Source organism: Halichoerus grypus, chromosome 10, assembly GCF_964656455.1.
Source record: "Halichoerus grypus chromosome 10, mHalGry1.hap1.1, whole genome shotgun sequence".
NCBI classification, from domain to species: Eukaryota; Metazoa; Chordata; class Mammalia; order Carnivora; family Phocidae; genus Halichoerus; species Halichoerus grypus.
In genome coordinates this window covers 110365426-110388939 of record NC_135721.1, presented here as the reverse complement: position 1 = coordinate 110388939, position 23514 = coordinate 110365426, and the positions used below count along the sequence as shown (strand labels likewise).

At 54.8% G+C, this 23514-nt stretch overlaps 1 protein-coding gene across 1 annotated transcript; it reads right to left on the bottom strand.

Annotated features, from left to right (window-relative positions):
* Nucleotides 1-9641: 9641 nt before the first annotated feature.
* Nucleotides 9642-15963, bottom strand: CPXM1 (carboxypeptidase X, M14 family member 1). The gene is made up of 14 exons (XM_036093166.2): nucleotides 15646-15963; nucleotides 14173-14331; nucleotides 13886-13995; nucleotides 13625-13764; nucleotides 13432-13522; nucleotides 12675-12825; nucleotides 12503-12591; nucleotides 12033-12156; nucleotides 11753-11949; nucleotides 11493-11672; nucleotides 11107-11404; nucleotides 10781-10920; nucleotides 10108-10210; nucleotides 9642-10000 (listed from the first exon to the last, which is right to left on the bottom strand). Exons 1-14 carry the CDS (start codon nucleotides 15827-15829, stop codon nucleotides 9759-9761), a joined length of 2208 nt encoding a protein of 735 aa, XP_035949059.1. The 5' UTR covers nucleotides 15830-15963; the 3' UTR covers nucleotides 9642-9758.
* Between the last annotated feature and the right edge of the window lie 7551 nt (nucleotides 15964-23514).

The following is a 23514-nucleotide window of genomic DNA, read 5'->3' as shown; positions in this document are numbered from 1 at the left end:
GGCTCAGTTGGTTAAGCGACTGCCTTCAGCTCAGGTCATGATCCTGGAGTCCCAGGATCAAGTCCCGCATCGGGCTCCCTGCTCAGCAGGGAGTCTGCTTCTCCCTCTGATCCTCCTCCCTCTCATGCTCTCTATCTCTCATTCTTTCTATCTCAAATAAATAAATAAAATCTTTAAAAAAAAAAAAAAAGAACACACCTCAGAGCTCTCCCACCCGAGGGGTGGAGAATCTGGGATATTGATCCTCCAGCCCTCATCTGCAATTGCCTGAGGACTGCTCCCGGGAGATTAGCCTTCTAGCACATCTGGCCTGCCCTCCCACATGCAGAAGAGAAGCCACCAACAAAACAAGAGGGTTTTGTTATAGAATGTTGCAAGCAAGTACCAGAACCGAACTGTAAGTCCAAAGGGATATGGGCAAGGCACCCAGAGCTGCTCCTGCTAGCCCTTTAGAGAGAGAGCATCTCCGGAAAGTCCTCTGCCTTCCTCGCACGTATGTTTTCCAGCAGAAGCAAGCTGCTGTGTCTGCACCCTACCCTGGGGACCTGCAGCCTTTGGGGCTGCATTTAGCTCAGACAGGACCCACTGTGGACAGGCTCCGCTGACTCAAGCAAAGGTAAGCCGCAGCTTCGACAAGCCCTCCGGCTGACTATTCTGCAAAATGCCCTTCTCCCCGACCCCCACCCATATGGGTGGGGTCCTTCTTTTTCCCAAAAGAAAAATCTCCCAGAAAAATTTGAAGTGCCATGCATCGGGGGGAAAGATGGTCTTTTCAGTAAATGACACTGAGTCCACTGGTTATTTATATGAAAAATTAAACTGGACCTCTGCCTCACACCATACACAAAAATTAATTCTAGGTGGATTGTGGATCCAAATGTGAAAGCTAAAACGATAAACTTCATGCCTTTGAAGATAGACTAGAAGCCCTTGGCCAGAGTAACCTCCAAGGTCTGTTTTCCCACTGCATGATCAATTTTAAAATGAGGCAAACAGGGGCGCCTGGGTGGCTCAGTCGGTTAAGCATCTGCCTTCAGCTCAGGTCATGATCCCAGGGGTCTGGAATCCAGCCCCGCATCGGGCTCCCCACTCGGCAGGAAGCCTGCTTCTCCCTCTCCCACTCCCTCTGCTTGTGTTCCCGCTCTCTCTCTCTGTCAAATAAATAAATAAAATCTTTAAAAAAAAAAAAAAATGAGGCAAACATTCAACATGTTTGAGGTGGTTCGAATAGACCCCCAAATATCTTTTCTCTTTCCCAGGATGACTTCTTTAAATAGGAAAAAGTTCATACATCATGGGGTCTTTCTCCCCTAGAAAAGACAGGCTCTTCACAGTGATTCTCCGAAGCTCCTAGCTCTTGAGCCTGGGGTGGCCCCGTCCTGCCTTCCTACCCACACCTATACCCTTGAGCTTCCTTCCACTGCCACCACTCAGTGGCGGTAACAGGACACATCGGAGGATAGAAGGAAATGAGCCACCTCCTTGAGGCTGCCAGGCTTGAAGACTGCTGTTCACAAGAAGACCCCCAACATGAGGGTCCTAATGGGTGTGCAGCAATGACCATCCCTGTGGACTCATCCTCCTATTACTTCCTGAACATTCTCCTTCTCTTCACTCTCATTGTGAGATTAAAAAAAAAAAAAATTGTTTTTATTTAACTAATCTCTACACCCAATGTGGGGCTCGAACTCATGACCCCAAGATCAAGAGTCGCATGCCCTTCTGGCTGAGTCAACCAGGCGCCCCTCATTATGAGATTTTTACCAGAACTTCTTAACTGAATGTAGTCTAAGTTACCAATCTTTTCTTTATGGTTAATGCTTCTTGTATCCTTTTAAGGAATCTTTACCTACCTACAGATCAAGAAGATATTTTTGAATATGGTATGAGCTAGAAGTCAAGTTTAATTATTTTTGTATGGATAGTCAATTGGCTCAGGTCCATCTATCGAAATGACCAACTTCCAGCCCTGCACTGCAGTTGGCACCTTTCTCATGAATCAAGCGTCCGTATATATATATATATATATATGGGTCTGTTCTGGATTCTCTGTTCTGATCCACTGGTCTTTTTATCTTTACACTGATACTGCATTACCTTAGTTACTTTAGATTTGTAGTAAGTTTTGTGGGGTTTTTTTGAACTTTTTTTTTTTTTTATGTTATGTTAGTCACCATACAATACATCATTAGTTTCTGATGTGGTGATCCACGATCCATTGTTTTCATATAACCCCCAGTGCTCCATGCAGTACGTGCCCTCCTTAATACCCATCACCGGGCTAACCAATCCCCCCTCTTCCCTCCCCTCTAAAACCCTGTTTGTTTCTCAGAGTCCATAGTCTCTCATGGTTCGTCTCCCCCTCCAATATCCCCCCCCATTTTTCCCTTCCTTCTCCTAATGTCCTCCATGCTATTCCTTATGTTCCACAAATAAGTGAAACCATATGATAATTGACTTTCTCTGCTTGACTTATTTCACTTAGCATAATCTCCTCCAGTCCCATCCATGTTGATGTAAAAGTTGGGTATTCATCCTTTCTGATGGCTGAGTAATATTCCATTGTATATATGGACCACATCTTCTTTATCCATTCATCTGTTGAAGGGCATCTTGGCTCTTTCCACAGTTTGGCTATTGCAGACATTGCTGCTATGAACATTGGGGTGCATATGGCCCTTCTTTTCCCTACATCTGTGTCTTTGGGGTAAATACCCAGGAGTGCAATTGCTGGGTCATAGGGTAGCTCTATTTTTAAATTTTTGAGGCACCTCCACACTGTTTTCCAAAGTGGCTGTACCAACTTGCATTCCCACCAACAGTGTAAGAGGGTTCCCCTTTCTCCACAACCTCTCCAACATTTGTTGTTTCTTTCCCTGTCCTGTAGTAAGTTTTTATATCTAGTACAGCAAGCTGTCCAACTTAGTTCTTCATAATGATCTTGGCGACACTTGGTCCTTTGCATTTCCAAATAAATGTGATAATCAGTTTATCAACTTCTATTTTTAAAAAACCTGCTGAATTTTCCTTGACATTGCATCTGTAAATGTATAGATCAGTTAATGGAGAATTGATGCCTTTGATATATTGAGTATCTCAATCTATGGATATTGTATATTCCTTCATTTATTTCTATCTTTTAAAACTTCTCTTAATAGTATTTTTTAAAGATATTTATTTATTTATTTGACAGAGAGAGAACACAAGCAGGCAGAGTGGCAGGCAGAAGGAGAGGGAGAAGCAGGCTCCTCACTGAGCAAGGAGCCCAATGCGGGGCTCGATCCCAGGAACCTGGGATCATGACCTGAGCCAAAGGCAGTTGCTTAACCAACTGAGCCACCCAGGCGCCCCTCTCTTAATAGTATTTTGTAGGCCTCCGTCTTACACATCTTTCATTTATTCCTCAGTATTAGGTTACTTTATGCTATTATAAATAACAGTTTCTTTTTTTTTAAAAGATTTTATTTATTTATTTGACAGAGACACAGCAAGAGAGGGAACACAAGCAAGGGGAGTGTGAAAGGGGAAGCAGGCTTCCCGCTGAGCAGGGAGCCCGATGTGGGGCTCGAACCCAGGACCCTGGGATCATGACCTGAGCCAAAGGCAGACGCTTAATGACTGAGCCACCCAGGCGCCCCAAAATAACAGTTTCTTAATTTCACTGTTTGTCATGCGTATACAATTGATTTTTGAACAATAACCTTATATCCAGCAACCTTGCTTGACTCACTTATAGTAATACTTTATCCAGAGGTTATCTCGGATTTTCTTATCTACAAAGGACAGTTTTATCTCTTCATTTACAGTCCTTGTTTCTTTTTCTTGCCTAAAGACACTGGTTGGACCCTTAATTCATTGTTGAATAAAAGGAGTAATAGCGGACATCTTTGTTTTGTTCCTGATCCCAAAAGGCAAACTTTGGCTTTTCACCATTAAGTATCATATTTGGTTTTATAGATATCCTTTTATTCCTAATTTTCTTTAAAAAATTTTAAACTCTGAATAGATGTTCAGATTTTATAAAGTGCTTTTCTGCATATATTTAGATAATCACATGACTTTCTCCATTATTTTGTTAACGTGCTGAATTACATTCATTATATGTCTAATGTTAAACCATTGCATTAACTGTCTAATTACGTGTTTAATGGTAAACTCCCATCCTTTACCCAAGAGATACCATTTGTTACCAGGGAGTCCGTTCCGTCTCTCTCTCCCCCCTCAACCCCTCTCTCTATGTCTCTGTCTCTGTCTCTCTCTCTCTACTACTCTCCCAGAAGGCACTCACTGGCCCTCACCTTCCCCACTTCTCAGGAAGTTAGGCTTCTGGGAAACAAAATGCAGAGACCAGCCGACCACCCTGGTACTTCACCCTGCCATGCTACCTTCTGGGAGCAGGGCTGCAAACACAAGAACAAATGTAAATTAATTTCTCACTAAGTCATTCTACCTTCACTCTAACCAGTCTCTCCCCAGCTGGACTCTTGGCTCTGGGTCCCCTGTATTGGAGTTCAGAAGGGCACTCGTGGGTGGTCTGTCCAGAAGACCCTGCCTCCACCCACCCCCCTAAGGGAAAGGTGACCAAACCTCCGGGCCTTTCCAGAAGCCTTGCAGGAGACCAGAGTGGCAGCCCTGGGGGGATGGGGGGCATTCTGGGTTTAGAGCTGCCATTCTGCCAAGGGGAATGGTGGGAGGGTTCTGAGTGCATGGACCCCCACTGGAGACAGAATGGAAGAGATTTCCTGACTCCAAAGATGTAGAAGAGGCTTCTCAGCAGGACAATAACAGAAACAAGACCATTTTTTCTTTTTTGGCACATTCTTTAGGTAATTTTATTCCTTGAGAGAGGAGGGGTCAAGTGTTTAAAAGGGGAAGGAAAAATGCCTTAGCAGGTCTGTTGTTCCTTAGGGCCCAGCATCCTGACATCCTGTTTCTTCAAAGCATTTCCTTCCCCATCCCCTGCCAGCCTGGGAATGAAAGCAGCTCCCGATGCCTCCCTGGCTGTGCAGTGGGCCCCTCAGGCTGGGCTGCCAGGCCTCCTGGGGGAGCCGAGGGAAGGTCCCGCGTCCCTGGGAGAGGCGAAGTGTGGATGCCTCCCCATGGCAATGTTGTAAAGGGCTGTCTGGCACTGTGACCAAGGGACACTCCACAGTCAGGCAGCCATCCTGGGAGGCCAGGAAAGCCCTCTGGCCTGGGTCCCTGTCCCTGTTGCCTCTCTTGGGGTTCCACTCACCTGGGAGCCTGGCTCCCCTCCACACATCCACCCACTCACCCAGCGACTGAGTTGACCTTCAGGTGGGTGGAGGAGGGTCTGGCCACTTTGGGGCTGGCAGGGACTCAAGCCCAGCCAGCTTTGGCTTCTGTGGTAAAAGCTGGTTTGTCTGGGGCTGCTCCCTAGGCCGTTCTTGGAGCCAGGCCCAGAAAGCCACCTTGCCAAGATAAACCGTGGCTGCCGGGTGGAGTGTGGTGGAGTGGCTGCTGAGCGGGCCCAAACTTGGCAGGCCCCTCAATGGTGCCCTGGCCCGGTCCACAGCACGAAGTCCCACAAGGCCCCGGGGTCAGGCCAGGCCAGGAGCAGGTACCGAGAGACGGCTTGCTGGGCATCTCTCTGCCCTCTTTGTTGACTGAGGCAGGGACATCCGCTCTCTTGGTCTCACCCAAACACCAAAAGCTCACAATGAAGCCTCAAGGTTGACAGAATTCCTTCAAACCTCCTTCCTTGGGGGAGCAGCTCTGAAGCAGAAGATGGCGGAGGAGGGGAGGCAGGGAGCTCTAGGTGCCTGTGTGCGTGCCTGGGGGTGTGTGTGTGCGGAGTGGGGGCTGCCAGAGCAGAGAAAGGGGCCCCGCGAGGCCTCTGCTGCCGTATGAGGGGGCTACGCTGCCTTTAGACCCCGCGTTTATTCAGCACTTGCCACGAGCCCGTTCTCTTAGGTGGGATTCCTTGGAACAGAGCTAAAATGGGGATTTGGATGCATGTGAAAGTCTTCCCTGGAAGAAAAGCAGTGAGGGAGGCAGGACAGGGCAGGGGAAAGAGCGGAGAACGGTCCCAGCGGGGAGCCCTGGAGCTTGAAGGCCACCACAGTGGGCCCTCTCGGTGGCAAGGAGAAAGCTAGAACACCTCCGGGCCAGTCAGTCCTCGGTCACAGGCTGCCCAAGTGGGACGGAGCATGGAACCCCTGTGTCAGGGGCTCCCATCGGGCCAAGAGCAGTGCTTGGGGGAAGCAGCCAGCTATTAGCAGCCAACACTCCCCTCAAGTCAGGGGATGGGGGCACCGGCTGCTGAGAAGGTTCTGGGAGGGACAGGAAGGGCCGCCACCGTAGCCATCTCTATACCTCCAGAACAGGGGCTAGGCCTTTGTGGGACCACTACTTCTTGGGTGGCAAGCATGCCCCTCGTGGGTTTTTTTTAAACCAATTTTTAAAAGAAATATTCCATTTATGTGATAGAGAGAGAGAGAGAGAGCAGCAACACAAGCAGGGGGAGTGGGAGAGGGAGAAGCAGGCTTCCCGCTGAGCAGGGAGCCCGATGCGGGGCTCGATCCCACGACCCTGGGATCATGACCTGAGCCGAAGGCAGACGCTTAACAACTGAGCCACCCAGGCGCCCCCACGGGGCTGCTTCGGAGTGTCCTGGGCTGTTGACAAACAAAGGGCGGGGATCTGCCCAGAGAGATCAGATGAGGCCCGCAGTGCTCAGCAGCAGAGGTGGACACGTGCCCAGAGGAACCCTTGACTCCAGAGCGGCCGGTCCCTCGCTGGGAGGGTGATGGGTGGTCGTCTGCTCTGGCTCTACTGACCCAGGGCCCCAGGTTGTTGTCCCAACCCTCTCGTGCCTGTCCTTGTCCTCCCCACCCAGGTTGGGCCCAGTTTCCTTTCTCCACCTCCCAGATCAGGTGGCCCCACAGCTGGTCCCTGGGGGAGGGGGAGGGTTGGCCGTCTTGCTGTCCCTCTAGTCTCCTTCCAAGACACCATCTTGGCATCAACACCTGCTTTCCTTGGGCCTTCCCTTTTCATACTCAAGAGCCAATTTCCAAAACACAACAAAAAACACTGAGCCTGCTCTGTTCTCCCTCTGAACTGCTAAATCTGCAATGTATATAGAAAGGTAATTTTCTTTGCCCTGAAGTCAACTTTGTCGATATTAAGACAGCCACTCCTGCCGCCTGGTTGGCTCTGTGGGTGGGACAGGCAGCTCTCATCTCGGGGTTGTCAGTTCGAGCACCCCATGGGGTATAGAGATTACTTAAAAATAGGGGCGCCTGGGTGGCTCAGTTGGTTAAGCGACTGCCTTCGGCTCGGGTCATGATCCTGGAGTCCTGGGATTGAGCCCCGCATCGGGCTCCCTGCTCGGCAGGGAGTCTGCTTCTCCCTCTGACCCTCCCCCCTCTCATGCTCTATCTCATTCTCTCTCTCAAAAAAAATCTTTAAAATAAATAAATAAATAAATAAAATTTTTAGAGGAAAAAAAAGCCTCTCCTACTTCCTTAATACATCTTTTCCAGCCTTTTACTTTCAAGGTGCCTGTATCTTTACATTGGAAGTGAGTTTATTATCGTCTATAGTTGAGACCCATCTTGTAATCCACTTGGCCTATCAGCTGCGCACCTAAGTGCACTTTTCATTATGTATATTAAACTCCGATGAATAAAAACAGTCTTTTTTTGTTTGGAAAAAGATGATGCTGTACAAGTGGAGCTGGCGGTGGGGAGCAGGGAGATGGGAAATGGGGCGCTGAATTCCTCCCATTGATCTGAGATTGAAAATATGAGAGGGAGAGTCGGAGACAGCTCAAGAAACAGAGACGATGGAATAGCCCAGCACTAGGCAGGCTTACCGAACAGAGGCTACCTGGAGGTCTTTGTGCTGAATTTATTTATTTATTTATTTATTTTTAAAGATTTTATTTATTTATTTGAGAGAGAGAGTGAGAGAGAGAGAGAGCACAAGAGGGGGGAGCGGGAGAGGGAGAAGCAGACTCCCTGCTAAGCAGGGAGCCCGATGCAGGACTCGATCCCGGGACTCCAGGATCATGACCTGAGCCGAAGGCGGTCGCTTAACCAACTGAGCCACCCAGGCGCCCTCTTTGTGCTGAATTTACATGTTAGTAATTGTCCCACCACTGCCCTTTCAAACTCTCCTCTGAAATGCAGGGGGCTGGGTGCCTGATAACTGCATTTTGTAGGCTTCTTTGCAAGCTAGGGTACGGTTAGATTTTTTTAAAAAAGATTTTAATTTCTTGGGGTGCCTGGATGGCTCAGGCGGTTAAGCAGCTGCCTTGGGTTTAGGTCGTGATCCCAGCGTCCTGGGATCGAGCCCCGCGTCGGACTCCCTGCTCAGCGGGGAGCCTGCTTCTCCCTCTCCCTCTGCCTGCCGCTCTGCCTACTTGTGCCCTCTATCTCTCTGTCAAATAAATCAATAAAATCTTTAAAAAAAAAAAAAAACATTTTAATTTCTTTAAGTAATCTCTACACCCAGCGTGGGGCTTGAACTCACGACCCCAAGATCAAGAGTGGCACGCTCCACCAAGCCAGCCAGGCACCCCAGTTACAGTTAGATTTTGCCAGTGGATTTCATAGGTTAGAGATTACAAAGTGGCAGGAAGGGAGAAATTATTCTGCTTCAGGCTCTGGCCATGGCAAGTGACCACAAGTGATCACAGGTGGCCGCAGGAGATCCGGAGTCCGATTTTCTAGGTAAAACTCCCTTCTCGCTTTTTATCATCCTAGCTCTTCCAAAACCTTTATATCCAATGTGCAGCATTACATTTTCCTCTGCTTGAAATACCTGAGTCAGGTATTTCCCTGGCCAGACACAGACTGACATATCATTTGCCCTTCATTCTAAAAGAAACTAATCAGGGCGCCTGGGTGGCTCAGTTGGTTAAGCGACCGCCTTCGGCTCAGGTCATGATCCTGGGGTCCCGGGATCGAGTCCCGCATCGGGCTCCCCGCTCAGCAGGGAGTCTGCTTCTCCCTCTGACCCTCCCCCCTCTCATGCTCTATCTCATTCTCTCTATTAAGTAAATAAATAAAATCTTTAAAATAAATAAATAAATAAAAGAAACTAATCAAATCTTGTCATTTACCAATCCTCTCCAAAAATGGCTGATGAAGCAAATTCAAACATCCTCAGCTGTCCTGTCTTCCTTGTCTGGTCTCTCCTGCTTGGAGCTCTCTGTCCATACCCCACACTTGGTCCGCCTCCCATCGAACCTCCGAGAACCTTCATATCTGTTGCATCCCTGACGTCTGAGTCCCCGCGGAACGGCAGTATTTCACACGCACGTATGTAATCCCGTCTGTGCTCCCACAGCACCTGGCCTGCACCCTAGCACGTCCCACACCGCACTGAACTGTCCCCTCTCTTGACTGGGAGCCCCTGGGGGCTGGGAGGGCCCGGGTTATCCTTGACTCCTTGCATGCTCGGCCCGGAGCACTGTCCTGGTGCCTGCGATTGGTGGATGAGTTGCTCTGGTAAGCCCCAGGTTCAAGAAGAACCCGGGCGGGATCCTCTTTCCACACATTCCCCCAGACGTCAATCGATGAAAGCAAGCGTGTGCAGAATAGGATGGGGGAGAAGGGGAAAACTGAGGCCTGGCCCAGGGGCAAGACCTGGGACACAGAGACCACAGGAAGACTGGCTGAGGTGCCAAGGAGCTTTAATGAGCCTGAGCACCTCTTCCCCCACTTTGTCCCTCCCTCCTTCAGTTCCGGACAGGTCCAGCCTGCCCAAGGTCTAGGGCTCTTCACCTGGACCTGTTAATTCTTCTGTCCCCTCAGCCGCTCCAGCCGCCTCCGAAGGTCTGGGGGCACCTTGGCCCCGGCCGCCAGCAGTTCTCGAAGTCTTTGCTTGGGAGTCTTGGTGAGGTGGAAATTGCAGGGCACCGGGCCCTCTTCAAAGGGGACCCGGCAGTTCCGCGTGGCTGGGTGGTAGCCCTCAGCACTCGCGGTCACCACATAGTCCCCTGGGGTCAGCAGGCGCCAGTAATCCCCACCCCATGCTGACAGGAGTGAAAGGCAAGATCAGGATCTGGTGATCCTCTGCTTCCCACCCAGCCTAAAGCCGCCCCTCTCCACCACCACCCCCATCCTCCCCTCCCCCACACACCTGTCGTTACATCATGGTTAATCCCTTCCACAGCAACGACAGCATCGGCAATCCCCAGCTCTGTGTCTTTGTCCCGCACGACTCCCGTAATGCCCATTCTCACCTGCGCGGGGGGGAAGGCTATCAAATCCCTGCCCCTTCTGCGTGCGAATGTGACCTTCACTTCATTTTCTGGCTCTGTTCAGGGCAAACTCAGTGACGGTAGGTCTATGTTCCTAGGGGGCACACTCTGGTAAAAATAACTCCTGACTGATAAATTGTATCTGGACTGGGAGAGCTACAAACCCCCGGTAGGAAGGCCTGTCTTTGGGTTTCCCCAAGTTCAGCGACCTCTGATATCCGGCTTGTCCTTTTGGAACCCTTGGAAACTATACTTACGGAGCCATTACAAGGGATAGAGTTCCCGTGGAACAGGAGGCGTCTATACCAGGGTCCCCCCCCGCCCTTGCATAAGGGGTCTCTTCTGGGAACAGCTCTATGGCCCCCCCCCGGGCTGGACGGCTGTGGGGTCTACTCCTCCCGGCTCATGTCCGAGGCCACCCAGCTGGCAGACTGTGCCTCCTGTGGGGACCTTGAGAGGCCCCCCTCATGGGAGCTGCAACCCCCGGGGACAGCGGACCGGACCACAGCATTGAGGCGGGGCAGGCCCGGGTTGGGGGGATTCAGACCGGACCTGCTCCAGGTAGGTGAGGAGGGCTTCTTTGTTGTTCTCCCACTCCTGGGGCAGCTCGTTCTCGTGAGGGAACTTGTCACAGGACAGCTCCACGGTGATCTCGAAGCAGTTGGTGTGCAGGTAGCTGAAGTCATTCATACCTAGGGTGACCACAGAGGCTGGAGTCTAGGGGGGAGGTCGGGGGGGACGGGAGCCCGGCCCTCCTGGGGCCCTCCTCTGGGACACACTTCCCGGCGGGCATCGACACTGCCACCCCACGAGGACCGAGCAGACCACCTTCCGGGCGCAGGGTGTGGGGACAGGGCTAACTATCCTGAGACACGTACTCCCGGGGACCGTGTGCCAGTCGGCGCCGTTGATGATGTTTCCATGCAAGGAGAAGTCCTGGCTGTGGCAGGGTCGGCGGTCTGGCTCCTGCATGGCCCGGTTAGTGCCGGCATAGACGGTGCTGAGCCAGCGGAACACGGAATCATCCGGGGTGGGCGTGAGCTCGCGGGCAGCCCACGGGGTCCGAGTCATGTCGAATGGGTAGGACACCACGAGCTCACCCCCGTGGAGGTTGGCGCTCAGCACAAAGGGGATCCGCTGCATCCACTCGATCACGGCCCGCGTTTCGGGAGCCACCTAGACAGGGGCGGGTCAGGTGGGGTGGGAGACAGAGACAAGGGCCCCTGGGTGGCCCACCACCACCACGGCCCCCCGGAATACTCACGGTGGCATTGGGCAGGGTGTAGTAAGTGGGCAGGGGCAGGTGATGGTTGGGGACAGTGTCAGGCACCAGCCCATCATCCTCTGCTTCCCATAGTGGTGTGTTGAGGTCAGCAAAATTATGGTTAAGGTCAATGCCCTGGTGGTTCCAGCGGCCCTCGGCCCAGCCTACCAGCTCGGAGCCCTGTCGGGGAAGGGGCCCGTTCAAGCCAAGCAGGCACCAGGACAGAAGGCACAGGGCGGCCCTCGTGCCGGGTGGCCTACCCGGCGGAAGGCAGTCTCATAACCGTCAGGGTTCATGGAGGGCAGCAGGTGCACTCGTGTCTCGGTGAGCAGCCGGGTCACTCGTGGGTCCCCTCGCAGGAACTCACGGCACAGGAACTGCATCAGGAGCAGAAGCAACTCTCGTCCCAGCGCCTCATTGCCATGCATGCCGGCCACGTAGCGCACCTCGGGCTCTCCTGGGAACACGAGGGCTCGAAGCTGGCTCAGGCCCACAAGCCTCCCCTGCACCTACCTCTCCCCGCCCAGAACCTGCCAGTACCCAGCTCGTGTTCGCCAGGCTGGTCCGACATTTCCATCACATAGAGCTTCAGGCCCTGGTGGCTCTTCCCGATGCTGTAGACGCGGGTGATGTTGGGGCATTTCTCGTTCACCTGCTTCATCAGCTGGGAGGCAGAGTGTAGCACGGCATGGGGCGTGGGAAGATTAGACCCCAGGATCAGACCACGTGTGGCCGTGGAAGACTCACAGACACCAGTGGCGGCCCACACAGATGGGGGCACCACGGCACCGTAGAGGAGAGGAGTGGCCGCAGACCAGAAGGAAGGGTTAGAACCAGGGAGGCACCATAACGAAGGCAATTGGGGCGGAGTTTAGGGGCCAACGGGAGAGCAGGGTGAGACAGTGGGGGAAGTGGGGACATGAGGACAGTCCTAGCAGGTTATGCCCCGGTGGGAAGGGGACCTAAGATAAGCAGCTCCTCCCCCCGGGGCTCATAGGGTTATGTCTGACCTTCCTCATGGCCTTGTAATTGTGATGCCGGAAGTCCAAAGGGTCAGAGGATCCCAGTGCAGGGGCCTTAGGGAATAGGTCATTTGGATCTGGTGGAGAATGAATTCATGGTAAAGGGGGATCCGTGCTGGAGGTTTTACCCTGCTCATCCAGCCCTTGTCCGACTGCCCACCTGAGACCGGGCAGGCCAGGATCTCTGCCCGGAGGCAGGATGCGCCTCCCTGGAGCCAGGTCTGGGGCAGCAGGCGAATGAAGCGGGCCACCTGGGGCTCAGGCAGGAGGTTCAGCACTGGTGTCTCTGGGTCTGAGTTGGCAGGAAATACCTGGGGGCATCAAGTCCTTTGGTGGGACTGCTTGAAACCCAGCAGCCTGGCCCAGGGCCAGAGAAAGAACTCAGGCCTCTAAGTTCACCACCACACCCACCCTGGTGGGCTCAGCTGGAGACCGGCACTCTAGGTCAAACACAGACCCCCTGCCGACGGGTAGCCCTAGGCAGCCAGGCTTTCTGGCTCGCTCACAGCTTATGAGACAAACCAATATGGCCACATCACTCAGGAGCAGCCAGTCATAGAGCTGGCCAGGCCCCACCACTGTAGCCTGGTATAAAAAGGGGTCTGTGAGACGGACAAGCCAGAGCCGTGAGGAGGTGAGAAGTGATGCAAGGGTCGGAGGCCCACCACCAGAAACGGTGTTCCGGCAGGAAGCTGTGGCAAGAAGTGGGACCCACCCCATGGAGAAAGCATCTGGGGAGGATGTGGGCATGTTCCAAAGCAGCTTAGCCCCCAAGGCTGCCCTTGCTGGGTGCAACCCATTCCGACAACCCCCTTTCTCCTGGGATGCCAAGTGGGCATCTATTCCTTGACCTCAGAGGAGCCCCAGCCTAGCCCAGTACCCTACAGGGGGGCCGCAACCACCATGGGACCACTCACCGCATCCATCCCACTGCTACAGTTCCTACTCCCCCACCATGTCTGACTGTCATTGCTGAACTGGACCTTGTATGATGTGACCCAGTCGTACCTGGCAGGAAGCGTGGGGAGAGATTATCGGTGGCCCCAGGACACCCACCGCCACCCTCCTGAGTCTGCCCAGGACTTCCTGGACTGGGCCAGCCTGCCTCACCTCCAGATAGAGTTCCTGCCCTGTGTGATGATGCCTGAGAAGCGGGTGGGGTGCCTAGCATCCACCTGGAACCACGGCTCAGCATCCTGCTGCTCAGCGCACCAGGCCCCATCATAGAGATCACCATCCTCCAGGCCAGACTGTGGGCACAGGACACGGTGATCAGACCCAGTGAACAGTATGGAGTGGGCGGGATGGCGGATGGGGAGGGGTAGGGAAGAAGTTCCTAGATGGTGCCCTGCTCAGAGCCAGGCTGCTGACCTGAATGTTGAGCCGTCCCCGGTGTGGTCCAAGACCAAAGGACTGGCTGCTGGATGCCTCGAGCTGGCTATCTGAAACTTGCAGGGACTCCAGGCCCAAAGGGGGACAGCCTGGGGCAGGGACAGAGCAGTGAGACGGGACCAGAGAGAGTGGCCAGGGGAGGTAGGAAGCCGAGCCCACGCCTGCCCGTGTGCCGGGCAAGCGGGGGGCATGCCTATGCCCACGAGGCCAAAAGTGACGTTAGTATTTGGCCCAGGGGCTGCAAGTCTGGAGAGGAGCAGCAGTACCTGGTTCCTGTTCCTCTGGGAGGTCAACGGCTCCTGCAGGGGTGGTGGTCACCGGAGGCCTGGCAGTCACCACGGGTCTGGGGTGAGTTAGCTTCTTTCGTTTCTTCATAACGACCTTCTTCTTAACGATGCGAATCCGGACATGCTGTTCTGAGGTCCCTGGGGACCACGGAGGCACAGCACCAGGGGAGGGAAGAATGGCCGATGGAGTGGTCGGTCTGCCAGCCCAAGAAAGCAAGCAAGCCCACGGCAGCAGCCCTCACCCCCCGTATCTAAAGACCTTCCCATGGACTTAAAGTCTGACCCCCACCTGCCTCTCCCACCACTTCCTTGGCTCCTTCTCCTTCTTGACGTGACTACGTTTGGCCATCCCCACCTCCGACCGTCTCCAGTGGAGAGCTACATCGAGCCACTAGGAACTGTTTGGTTGCTCCAAGGAGCTGAATTTGGCCTTGGCTGACCCTCTCCGTCATACCATCCACCATCCCTGATCTTACTGCCTAATTCCCATTCTTTGAATTTCAGCCCAGGAGACTTCCTTAGCCCTGGACCCAAGCTCATGCTCCAAAGCCCAACCAAGTCTGCCTCTGTCGCTGCATCTGCCCTCTGGGCTGAGATGTCCTGTCCTCAGATTGTCCACCCTGGTGCTCAGGCTTTCCGCAGCTGGACCTGTGTCCTGCTTGCCCTGCAGTACAGCGCTGTAAACAGGTTGGATGCCACCCCCCCCCAAGCCCCATGGGTACGTCCAGAACGGACTGTACGTTTTCGTATCTGGTGACCCAGGCCTTTCCACACACAGCTTCCTTGGGGGGTGGGGGTGGGTGGGCTCTCTTTAGCTCTTCCTGACTCAGAGAGACCCACCTTTCAGGACCCAGTTCCACTTGCCTCCTCTGAGAAGCCCTCCTTGATTGCCATCCCTTTGCCTTCCTCCTCTAGGCACTCACAGCGGAAGTCGGGAAGTCAGGCAACTCGCCTCTCCCGCCCCCTGCCGGTGCCCCATTCCTCCAAGGCAGCTAGCAAAGAGCACTCTCCCCGCCTTGCTCTCCCTCTTTCCTTCCGGCCCCTGCCCTCAGGCTCTGTCCTAAGTCTAGCCCTGCACCTTTTGGTCTCAGTGCTTTTGTCTGTCCCTCTTTCTCCCCTCCTCCTGGCTGTGGTCTCAGTTTCCTCATCCGTGAAAAGGGAAGGTTTGGGGCTGGAAGAGGCAGCATCCTACTGGCTCCATCCCAGGACTGCTGACTTGGTCTGGCCGGGAACTGGGGATGCTGAGTCAGCAGTCGTAGCAGGGGGGAGGGGGAGGGAGAGGGAGGGACTGGATGTGTGTGTGTCCGGGAAGGGTCTGCACACAGGCTCCAGGCAGGGAGTGTGTGAGCGCGTGTGTGCGTGTGCGTGTCGGGGAAGGGTGGGCACACAGCGGGTCGGGGGAGGAGGGTAACCGGCCAGCCCGAGAAGCGGGCCCTCGGTCGGGGCGCTCACCGTTATCCTTCCCCGCGGGCGGCTGGACCGGGCTGCTCTGCGGGGCCGGGGTCGAGCCCCGGGCCGAGCCCCGAGCCTCGGTGGTAGCGGGCGGCGCGAGTCCCAGCACCGAGGCGCCGGGCGCCTCCAAACCCAGACCGACGGCAGGCGCGAAGGTGGCCAAGGCGAGCAGGAGACCCCACATGGCGGGATCCAAAGGTGCGGACGCGCGGGGCTCGCGATGGTCGGTGGGTTCTTCTCTTCCTGCCGTGTGCTCTGGAGCCCCCCGCCCCTTCCTGCCGCCGCCACACGCCCCCTGCGGCTCCGCCCGCCCACAGCCCTCTCGCTGGCCTCGGACGGGGGAGGGGAAGGGAGGGGAGGGGAGGGGAGGGTCCTGGCTGAGCGCGCGGGGCGGACCCCCGGAGCGGCCGCCCAGGTCTCCGCACCCCCCAGGCCCGCCCCGCCCCCTCCGGCGTCCCGAGCTCACCCGCCCGACTCGTGCGCTGCCCTCTGGAGTCCGCACAGCCCTTCGGCACCCCTCCCTGATTTCACTAAACCCTAGGAGGCCCCCGGCCCACAGTGGGCCCCTACTTTGCACCGTACACCACGCCAGGCGCTTTGCACGTGGCCTCTCAATCAAACCTCATTTTACAAACTGGTAAACTGAGGCTCAGAGCGCCCAACTGACTTGGCCAAGGTAGCAAAGCTGAGAACTTTGGGGAGGAAACTACTACCCGATAGCGAAGTCCATCCAGAGCCAGAGGCCGCCTCTCAGGGCGGATGGGTCAGAAAGTAGAGGGGAAACTGAGGCGTGGGATGGGACGGGGAGCAAGGGGAGGACAAACCCTCCAGGAATCCTTCTAAAAGGGAACCCTAGGGGCCCAGCCAGAGGCGGCGCTTCCCATCGCCAACCCCCTCCCCCGGCCCCGCCTCTCTTTTCTCTTCCTTCCCCTCCCCTCCCCTCCTCTCCCCTCCCCTCCTCCTTTGCTCGCCCGGCTGCCACGTTCCGGAGTTACATAACTCGAGGAGAGAAGCCGGAGGAGATACCCAGCTGGGGACAGAGGTGGAGGGACCGAGGCCTGATGCTCGCCAGTCCCGCCCTCCCCGCCGCGTCCCCCACCCCCGCCTCGTTGTCCTCCGGGGGCCGGCAGCCGGGGGTCTCTATGGGCGGGGCTGCCCCAGATCCGGGGATTCCAGAGCGCAGGCCCTTTCCCATCCCCGCTCGCTAGCCCCCCTTGATTCCCCCACGCCCGATAGCCTCGGCGAAGGAAGGCAATGCGTCCAGTGTGCGCCTCTGGCCGGTGCTTTGTCCTTGCAAGGAGCCCGCCGGGGAGATACTGCCATCCCCACCTAAGAAGCGATGCCCACACGTGGCCAGGAAGCCTCTGGAGTGTGTGCCGCCCTGAGCAATGATTTTTTGCAGGCCTCTATCTATATAAATAATTTGAATCACCCCAAATCACCATTCTGACGGCCCAATCTTACATGAGCTCTCGAAAGAAATCCCACGCCGTACCCGTGGAACTAGGTCCCGCCACCAGCAGGGGCGACCTCACAGATGCCAATCCTAGAGCGCCACAGGGCATCTGACCCAACCCACGCACTCTGGATAGAGAGCCCCCGAAAGGAGTAACCAGGAGAAGGCCCATGGGGTCCCGCTTCTGCCTTGGAGCGCCCTACCTGGATGGCACTGCTAGGTCCCAGGCACCAGAGGGGGGATTAGAAAAAAATTAGGGAAGGAGCACCAAAGCCGAGGGTTCGGGCAGCGAGGGGGCTGGCCGGGTCGGGGGCAGAAAGACAGTACTCTACACTGAGGCTTCGTGGGGGTGGGAGGTCAGGACAGGCTCCCCTAGAGCTAGAAGTGGGTCTGGACAGGTCCTGAGGGCTGCTCCCCTTCCTCCAATGCCCAGTCTGGCCACTACTCTGTCTCTGGCCCCAACCTCACCCAAGTTTGACAGGCGGGTGTGAGGGGGTGGAGGGGGCACCCGACTAGGACATCTCAGCCTCCTGAGGTTCCCACCCACAGCAGCTAAATCAGGTCAGATTCTTCGTGGCTTAAGTCCCTGGGGGCTCACCTGTGAGGCCCTTCATGACAGAGTTCTTCCCCACCCACACCTTTCCCACCTCATCACCCTGGGCTCTTCCCCTGGCTCATATGCCTCCAGCCACACTGGCATTTTAGCAGTCCCTCCAATGCACCAGCCCCATCCAGCCTCAGGGCCTTTGCACTGGTTCACCAAGTTGGCATCTTTGTCATACAGATTGCTTTTCAGTGTCACCTGTTTCCAAAAGCCTTCGCTGACCATTCTGATGAAAGTAAGCCCCACTCTCTACACACACTCTATCCTCACCCTGTTTTATTATCTTATTTATCTTCAAGGCATTCAACATTGTTTGAGATTATCTTGTTTTGTTTGTTATGTGTTCACTGTCTGGGTCTCCTCCCCCAGCAAAGGTAAACAACACTCCAGAAGAGCTTTTTGTACCCAGATGTTCACAGCTCAGGGCCTAGAACAGCACCTGGTCCCTAGTCAGTGCTCCTCTCAAGGACAAAGCACCGGCCAGAGGCGCGCACTGGACGCATTGCCTTCCTTCGCGGAGGCGATCGGTAGTGGGGGAATCAAGGGGGGCTAGCGAGCAGGGATGGGAAAGGGCCTGCGTTCTGGAATCCCGGGATCTGGGGCAGCCCTGCCCGTAGAGACCCCAGCTGCTGGCGCCAGAGGACAATGAGGCGGGGGTGGGGGACGCGGCGGGGAGGGCGGGACTGGCGAGCATCAGGCCTGGGCACTGGGTGGCTCAGTTGGCTAAGCATCTGACTCTTGATTTTGGCTCAGGTCATGATCTCCTGGGTCATGAGATCGAGCCCGGGGCAGGGGGGTCAGGCTCTGCACTCAGTAGGGCATCTGCTTGAGATTCTTTCCCTCTGCTGCCCCTCCCCACCACTTGCGCTTGCTTGAGCTCTCTCTCTCTCTCTCGCAAATAAATAAATAAATCTTGAGGGGAAAAAAAGTATGTGTGTAATATATTCAAGGTTAGAGAGGACCAAGCAGGGCTGAGGGAAGCTGACTCTTCCCCAATAACACAAGGTTCTGTGGGAGAGGAGATGGCAGGGCCATGAACTGGGAGACCTGCCCCCCCCAGCCCCGCCCAAGGGACTGGTGGGATGGCCACTCCTGGCCAATCCAGTAGGGGCTTGGACCTATGGGATGCTGGTACCTCTTGTGTCCCCTGTGCCCCCTCTTACCCTTCTTCTTACCTCTCTTACCCCTTGCCTCACTGCCCTATTACAACCTTCAGGGTCCCTTCGTGGCCCTCTATGCCCTCTGAACCCCTCAGAACTTCCTTATGCCCTTCCATTACTGCCTTATCCCCTCAGGTATGCTCCCAGCTGGGCTGCCCTCTTTAGCCCCTGCCACTTGGTTACCTGGGCTGCAAAGGTGCCAAGCCGGGAAGCGGGCTGTGGAGGTGGCGGCTCAGATCTCTAGCCCCTGAAGCCAGGTGGAGAATTTGTCGTGGCCTCGTGAGGGCGAGGATATGGTGCAAAGCACAAGTGAGCAGGACTGAGCTGGACTGGGCGGAGACAGCTGCCCAAAAGGGATTGGGGTTTAAGGGATGGCCGGGGACTCTCCTGCCAACTCTCTAGGGTGGTCGGGTGGCTGGAGGGGGAGGGGAGAGCTGACTTCGGCACCACGTAGGCTCAATTTCACACCCACTTCTGCTGTTTGTTGTGTGTGGGTATCCTCGGACAGTAATTTGCTCTCTGAGCCTCTGTTTCCTTATCTATAAAATGGGGACAATGATAGCTTGGCCCCAGGGTTTTGGTGGTAATGAAGTGAGATAATATGTGGTTTCCTGGGGGCCCTGAAGCTAACCAGATGAATTAAAGGTGGGAAAACAGCTTCAGACAGTCCTCTTATTCCCACATACATGGATGGACTAAAACGATGTCAAGAAAAGAAAGGAGGCTATGTGTTTGGCTGCACAAAGAGAGAAGTGGTAGTATCTCCTGCCTGCCTGGGTCTCCTAATCTTCTGTCCCTGGTGCTGGGGCAGAGCTCACTTTGCACTTGGTGTTCTCCCTGTGATGCAGGTGGGCATCGATGTGGACTCCCTCCCATGGCACCTCCATGCACAGCTACACGCCCATCCTCTGCTCACCACCTCCCCCAGCTGTCTCTCTTTTGTACATCAAGGTCTTTTCGAGCCCTGCTCCTCAAAGTGTGGCCAAGGACCAAGAGCACCAGCTCTTTAGAGGCTGGGCGCTTGTTAGAAATGCAGAAGCCCACCCCAGACCTACTGAATCAGAATCTGCATTTTAACAAGATCTCCGGAGGATTCAACCCCCGGAGATTCACGTGCACATTAAAGGCTGAGCAGCGCTAGGTGGGAGATTTAGAGCACCTCCATCTAAAATGCATGAGATTCACAACTTTCAAGTTTGATGGTATTTGATGGTGTTTGATGCTGTCACTGGAAATTTTATCTCAAGCTACAAGAGCACATCCACATAATATTGGGATATTGGCATTTCATTCATCCTGGGAGGGTGTATTCCTGATCTCTATAATATGACCCTATATTAATTTTCTTTTCTTTAACTAAATCATGTAGCCGAAATACTACAGAATACAGTTTTAAAGGTAAATCACATTTAAGCTCTCAATAGAAGACTCTTTTCTATGCTTCTCCATTCCCAGATCAACCACTTTTAATTCTGTTATTTCTCCTTGTATTTACCTCTATACTTCTATTGCTATTTCTTAATTTTTCTATGTCTAAATGTTATCTGTAGGTTTCCTGCTATGGAATTAAGGATTTTGCTTTCTTACCAGCCTCCCGAACATATATCTTCAAGTACACAAACAAACTCCTTCCATCCTCCCAAAGAGCTAAGTCACTGGAGTCAATATTCAGTGCTTATATATGACCATGTAAATATTATTGTCCAACTTTTTGTGTTTCCTGGAGTTAGCACTACTTTGTTTTATCATTTGCTTGGTTTTCTAGGCATCAATTACTAATTTAATCCCAAAGCGACCAACAGAACTGAACATTTTGAACATATCTAAAAACCACAGATAATTTCATTTTCTTCTGGAGACATCCCTCCTGGAGCATCTTGCTTTTGATTCCAGCCTGGGTTGTTTGCTTTCTTTACTCGGAAGCACGGCTGACATCCCGAGCGTTTCTCATCATTGCTTTCCTGTGTTTAGCCTCATCTCTTGACTCCCATATTGTCCTCTTAGTTTAATGCCTTGTTTTGCTGAAGCACATCCTCCAGTAGCTTTCTAGGAAAGAGCGTATACGAGGTCAAATTTTTGAGAACTTGCATGGCTTAAAATGTCTTTATTCTACTCTTGTACTTGATAATCATTTGGACAGATCTACGTTTTTAGGTTGGAAATCATTTTCCCTCAGAATTCTGCGGGCATCGCTTTATTACTCTGGGAAGAGCCAGAGCAGAAACAATCGATGAATGGTCCCAAGGGCCACAGGGCCATTGGCTCTATGCTAATGATGTCCAGTCCACCAGGCTTGAGTCTTTGGACAGGGCCCGCTGGAGGTGGCTATGCCGCCTGATTCTTGCTTTCTCCTCTCCTGGGGACTGTGTGGCCACTGGCCCCTTCCCCCAGCCCCATCATTTTTTCCCTCAAAGTATGATATGTGGAAAGGATTCTGTTCTTAATTATGATCGACTTCTACTCTTGCCTCTTACGTCACTAATCTGAGATGTGCCACCACCCGTTTACAGATTATCATGGGGATAGGTTTCCTTTTCAGACGATCAAGCCCTTCCTTATGTGTTCATTTGCCTTACTTTCATTCTCAGAGGGTAACTTTAACCTCCAGTTTGGGGTTTACTATGTGGAAGCCTTCTTATATTACCTATATCTTCTCTGGAATCCCAGTATCTGAAACACTTCCCACAGACCACAGGACTTCGAAACAGCCCCCTCCTGCCCCACCCCATAGCAGTCCCGTGGGAGCCCAGCCCCAGAAAGTCTCAGGGTGCTTCCTGGCAGGGCCTGCCTCTGCATTTCAGGGCTGTGGTCCTGAAAATTCCCCCACAAGGGCCCACAGGCATCCCACAGCTCTCTGGGGAGAGAGAGCTGCTGACAGGAAGATTGAATGATTGCCCCTGGATACAGAGCTCTGGGAACCCTCAGGAGAAAGAAAGCAGCCCTTCCTCTCTTGCTCAGCTGCCCATGTGATGATGGAGTTAGAATGCCTTCCTGGTAACTCAGATCCTCACGGGGGCCCTGGGGCAGAGAATTCACGAAGACAAGAGGATGAGTCTTAGTTCTCAGAAATCACTGACTCCCTTCTGACTTAGCCCCACCTAAGCCACCAGCTGCTTAGGAGGCCAAAACCAGCAATAGCCCCCTCTGTACCCCAGGGCCCCACCTGGCAATAGGTCACAATGCCCCAGCTGCCCAGTCCCAGAACGGCTGACTGGAGTGGGAGGTGCGGAGGGTGTGGCGGGTGGGTGTGTGGGGAGGGGGGATTCCCACGGAGCTCACTCTTGAGTGTCTGCCAGGGCCTCGCCCCCTCCCATCCCCCCCCAACACTAGTCCTTCCTGTCACCTCCACCTCCCTCCATGACCCAGCTCCGCTTACCCAGGCCCAAAGCCCTTGCTTATCCTATCCCAGTCCCTCCCAGAGGCCTGGGGGCTGGGAAGGGGTCGCATAGTCCAGTGGGTCCATGCATGTCCCCCTGGGGCCCTAGCGCGGCCCAGCTCCGGGACAGTGTCCTAGGGCTGGGGGCACGGGGGCTGACAGCTGGCTGGCCCAGCCTCGCTGCTGCTGGTCAGCTTCCTGGCCCCCGACCTGCTCCACTGGTTAAGTGTGCAGCAGCCCGGCAGGCAGGCCAGTGGTCAACCTCCCGAGGCCCCGCCGCCACCCTCTCTGTCCACAGGCCCGCAGGCACCCCGCAGACACTCCTCCCGGGAGGCCGGAGTCAGGGGGCCGCACTCCTGCCTGCGGCGGCAGTCACAGGACGACTCGGCCCCCAGGAGGCCCTGCTACTGGCACTCCTGGGCCTGGGGCTGCTCCTGGGAGCCTGAGGCGTGCCCCTGGCCTTGCTTGGCCTGGACTTCCGCCCCCATCCAGAAATACACTGGCCCTGCTGCTTCCCCAGATCGCCTTTTCCTCTGTCCTGGGTTGAGCAGGCAGGGGGGTACCCCTTTATCTCCAGCCTGAACTGCAGGGGCCCTTTGGCCCCCTGGCATGGGCGGCGGATACCTGGGTCTGTGTCTGAGACAGCAAGAGAAGGTGGGGCCAAGGGACAGGGAGCCAGGGCAGGATGTGGCGGCCACCTCTGAGCTTGTGGGTTGGGGTGGCCATTCTGGCCTCCTCTGTGGTTCTAGAGAATGGGTGCCCAGAAAGACTTACAGGAGAGCAGAGTGGGACCGGATATCAGTTAGCAGGGTAGGAACAGGGATCCAGAGAGGGCTTCCCACAAGAAAGCAGGAGAATCTGCGTCTGTGGGCTCACCAGACACCCCTGCCAGCCTGGAGGGTCCGTGGAGAGGGATTCAGGTGAGCCTCACATCCTGCAGTGGCTCCTCTCTTGGCGGGACCCCACCCCCACCCGGGTCACAATAGGGATCCTTGGGGGCGGGCAGGGGGATGAGGGAAGGGGGGGGAGTTGAGGGGGGCTCCACTCTGGCTGCTAGGCCATCCTGGGCGCTGCAGGAAGCAACATGACTTAGGTGGCTCTGCCCGGAGGTAAGACCCAGGCCCCAGCTCAAAGCCCCGGCCCGCCCACGCTGGTCCCCTCCTGACCCCTGCACCCACCCACCCCCACCCCACCCCCTGCCTGCCCAGAGGCCCCAGGCGTCTCCAGGGCTGCTCCTGCAGCTGGCCTGGCCCTCTCCCCAGGTGCACCAGCC